The sequence below is a fragment of the Frankliniella occidentalis genome, unplaced genomic scaffold (assembly GCF_000697945.3).
Source record: "Frankliniella occidentalis isolate FOCC.00 unplaced genomic scaffold, Focc_3.1 Scaffold14, whole genome shotgun sequence".
NCBI classification, from domain to species: Eukaryota; Metazoa; Arthropoda; class Insecta; order Thysanoptera; family Thripidae; genus Frankliniella; species Frankliniella occidentalis.
The window spans coordinates 960498-964355 of record NW_026267144.1 but is presented as its reverse complement, the minus strand read 5'-3'; the positions used below and the strand labels follow the sequence as shown (position 1 = coordinate 964355).

General features: G+C 58.5%; 2 protein-coding genes across 2 annotated transcripts in view; both read left to right on the top strand.

The window, feature by feature from the left end:
- Nucleotides 1-1326, top strand: part of LOC127748818 (uncharacterized) — a 12533-nt gene extending 11207 nt beyond the window's left edge. The window contains exons 7-8 of the mRNA XM_052263813.1: nt 703-867; nt 1142-1326. Of these exons, the coding sequence (XP_052119773.1) occupies nt 703-867; nt 1142-1192 (216 nt within the window). The 3' untranslated portion in view covers nt 1193-1326. The remainder of the gene's footprint in view (nt 1-702; nt 868-1141) is intronic.
- A 371-nt stretch (nt 1327-1697) lies between these two features.
- Nucleotides 1698-3168, top strand: LOC127748824 (uncharacterized). The gene is made up of 4 exons (XM_052263838.1): nt 1698-1816; nt 2343-2591; nt 2662-2959; nt 3092-3168. Exons 2-4 carry the CDS (start codon nt 2373-2375, stop codon nt 3166-3168), a joined length of 594 nt encoding a protein of 197 aa, XP_052119798.1. The 5' UTR covers nt 1698-1816; nt 2343-2372.
- Nucleotides 3169-3858: the final 690 nt, after the last annotated feature.

Below are 3858 nucleotides of genomic sequence, written 5' to 3'. Positions count from 1 at the left end.
CGGGTGATTCAGAGAAGACGCAGGTGCGCGCGGGTTTGCCTATCCTCGACTCGGCGGGCGCACGGGTCCCCTCCTCACCTCTCCCCAGACCCTGGACCCGTGCGCCCGCCAAGTCGAGGATAGGCAAACCTGCCCGCACCTGCGTCTTCTCTGAATCACCCGGTACTCTGCAACCCGCCCGCACGGCACCATCCGGGACTGCATACCCAACAGGCGTCGCGAACCGGCTCCAAGCGCCAGCGCGTCGCTGCGCCACTGTTGTTGGCAGCCGATACCCCCTCAGGGCGCTCTAGCGGTTCGGGTGGTCTACTGCGGGCCATTACTATGGGCCAAGGGAGTAGTTCGCGAGTCTGCGTATCCTGCCGCGGTGGTAGCTCGCGGTCTACTAATCTTTCGTGGGGGATACGCCGACCTGGGAGTTACCCCCTTGCAACAACGCCCCGGCGTAGACCGCGTGAACCGCGAGTGCGCCTTTCCGAGGCGTTTGGTCGCAACAACAGAGCGACGCGTTGGAGCTCGCGTAGAGCCGGTCCACTACGCCTGGTGGGTATGCACATGCAGTCCCGGATGGATCCGTGCGGGCGGGTTGCGCAGTACAAAAGTGAGCGGGGTTTATCAGCGCCCTGGTACAAATGCTGGTTCCGCTTTTATCACTTTACATCTGACTTCTGGACCCGGGATTCATTGAAACAACCCTCCTAGTCGACGCGGCTGTCCTCGGCGACCTACGCGTCCTTCCACCCGTCGCTGTCCGGGAAGGATAGGCAGCTGGGACGCATCCAGCACATGATCGTCCTGCGCGCGCAGAGGCCCCTGTTCCTCACAGCGGGCCGCCTCATGAACCTCACGCTGAAACTGTTCCAGGACGTGAGTGATAAAGCCTTTACAATGCGCAGAGGAGCGAGGGGTCGATCGCTCATAGTTTTGTTGTGCATGGAATATCTGGAATATTTTGGGAATATGCTGGTCTTGCAATATCTGGAAAAATTTTGGTGGGAAATCCAAATGGTCCACCCCTCGCAGATAAACGTTTCATCGTTGATGTTGATGTTTTGTGTTTTGAACGAAACGGTTTTCTGGGAGCGGCGCATCTTATTCCGCAAACAAAAAGATGGATGACCCACTTGCCTTCCTTTCACAGATCATGCGACGGTCTTACTCGCTCTACTCCACGGTGATCAACATGAGGTAGACGACGACCTGCACCGCGCGGGCCAATGGCAGGGGGGCGGTGGCAGGTCCACTCCGATTTCTTCTTTCTAGTGTCTGGGTTTTTACAATTTATTTTTTAAAACGTTGCTAATAAAACCGTACGCGGACCGGTGAGCGTGATTAGCTATGCCCTCATACCCCCCCCCCCCCCCCCCCAATAAGCAGGAAAGAACAATACCTAGATTACGCTTTAGGACCTTACTGTTCCTTTCAGAGGCAACATTAGAGCACCGGAATATGTCCCACCAGCCTTCACCAGCTCGCCACCAACTCCGCCTCTGCCCTGGCCCCCCTAAAAGGTTACCCCCTTGCGGAAAGACGTCATTGCCCTGTGCCCACTACTCCTCTCTCCTACCGCCGCCGCGCTTTATTTACCAATAATCTTGAATGATGAATGTACGGCTTCGTTATTCAGTTGAGCATTGTCTATACACTACTACCACGGCCAGCCGCCCCCGCCCTGCCCGCCCCAATCCTGTCTCGCCACTGTGGCCCCGTCGCAACAGCGTTGCGGGCTGAGGTTGATATCAGCAGCCACCGCGTCCGAGGGCCCGATGGCGCTACGGAGCTTGCGACGGAGGCCCACCAGTGACCCCACAACTCGGTACGTACCGCTACTGCCATATTATTTTTTGGAGGGGGGGAAGAGGTTGTGGGGGGGGGGGCAAATTTTGGGGGGTTAAATAATTACCATTGCGAAACTTTCTAGAGAGTTTTTTCTTTCAGGTAACGGACCTATCCCCTCCACTCACCCCTCTTGCTCCGTTCACCATTAATTTTTACTGATCAATGCATTCGTTCGTTATTCTGGGGCAATAATATCTGTGCCCTGCCACGCGTTGTGTCCCTCCCCCGCCCCTTCCACCTCGGCCGCCCCGTCCCTACCCGGCCCCACTCCAGGTCGCGCTCCCAGGACTGCCACTCTTCGCAAGACCCCGTCGCAGCCGTGTCGTCGTGCGTGATGCCAGGGGTTAGCGGCACCGCCCGCGTCGATGTCACCGAGGACACCCTGGAGAGTGCGACGGCGGCCCCGGAGCCGCGGGCCCATACCGCGGTGCGCACCGATCTGCTTGCTGAGGGGGTGAACCCGTCGGCTCGCCCGCATCGTTGACGTTGTTGTGCGTGCGCAGGCCCTGGACGTCGTGGTTCACTACCTGCGGATGATCTGCTCCTGGCCCGAGGGTCGCGGGCCGCTCGCGCGCGTGCTCGGTGAGTACTTCTTGCCGCTCACCTTCGCCGCGTCGGGCGTGCCGCAGCTGGTGTACTTCGGTCTGGGCGAGCACGACAATAACGTGGAGCTCTTCGGCTTCCTGGCGGACGCGCTCGGGTCCGGTCTCTGCTGCTTCAAGATGCTCCACCTGCAGAGGCACGCCGTGACGGTGGGTAGGAAGGGTGCCCTCCAAGGCTCGTCAGTCGGGAAGCCCCTGAAGCACCACGGTGCCCCAACAGATCATGGCCGTTCGCGAGATCCTGGACGACTTCACGCCGATGGAACGCTCTTTGGCCAGCCAGGCCCTGCCGCTCAACGAGCACTGCGAGAGGCGGAGCGCAACGTTGTTGCGGCGCTACATACGAACTTACTCGGTGCTATCCATAATTGGCTCCTTCTTCATGATCCTCGCCGTCATCCGCAACGACCCGTGGTACCACGTCAAGGCACCCCGATATATGATGGAAACGCGACCGCTCTTCATCCTCATGGTCGTCATTTCGACGATCGAGTTGTACGTCTTCCCAGTGGCAATAGGTAGGTGCGTGCACCGCTCAGGTCCCTTAGCCGAGTTCGTAAAGGTGTCGGGGCGGGGACTCCCGGGTCATGGGTTCAAGCCCTGCCGCCGGCGCATTTTTTTTTTTGTGTGTGTGTGTGTGTGTGTGTGAGCAAAAGAGGAAGAAATCGCTTCACCCAGCTACCGGTGGGACTCAAGCCCCCGTGAGTTGGATGGAAGCTTTTTCTGATTGTAGCATTCGAACCGGGCCACCAACAAAAAGAAAGAAAAGAAAAGAGCCGGCGGCAGGGCTTGAACCCATGACCCGGGAGTCCCCGCCCCGACACCTTTACGAACTCGGCTTAGGGACCGCACTTGTAGCACAACGACTAGAAACACAGCCTAACGATAACGCGGCGTGGGAAAGAGAGAAAGAGAGAGAAAAAAGGCGGGCCGGCCGGGTCCTAGGTGGGACTCGAACCCCAGCGCGGGTTGCCAACTAGTCGAGCTTCTCGTACAATGCGTAAAAATTCAAACATAAAAACGAATAATTTGAAGGCGCGTCGAGTATTAGAACCCCCGACTTAGAATTCAAATTTCGCAGCGAAATCAAAGAACCAGGAGGCCGGTCAGGTGAGAGGGTGTCGTGATGGAACCGGTTCTTCTCCTTCTCCCGCTCAAGCTACTGCGCTGACTCGTGCCTTTAGCCTAGCTCGCCCGGCTACCCACACTGTGGCGTCGTAGCCGCGCCCGTAGAAGGTCGACCCCGTGCGCCACAAGCCAGGGGTTCGAATCTCCGATCCCAGCTACATTTTTCTGAACCTGGACTGGGGGTGACGATGACTCGGCACTGGGGTCCCATGGGGGGCAAAGGTTCGACCCCCGGCGAAAGCGTGCCGGGTAAGAGCCATCCTAGCCACAGCGGGAGTGGTAACCCGTG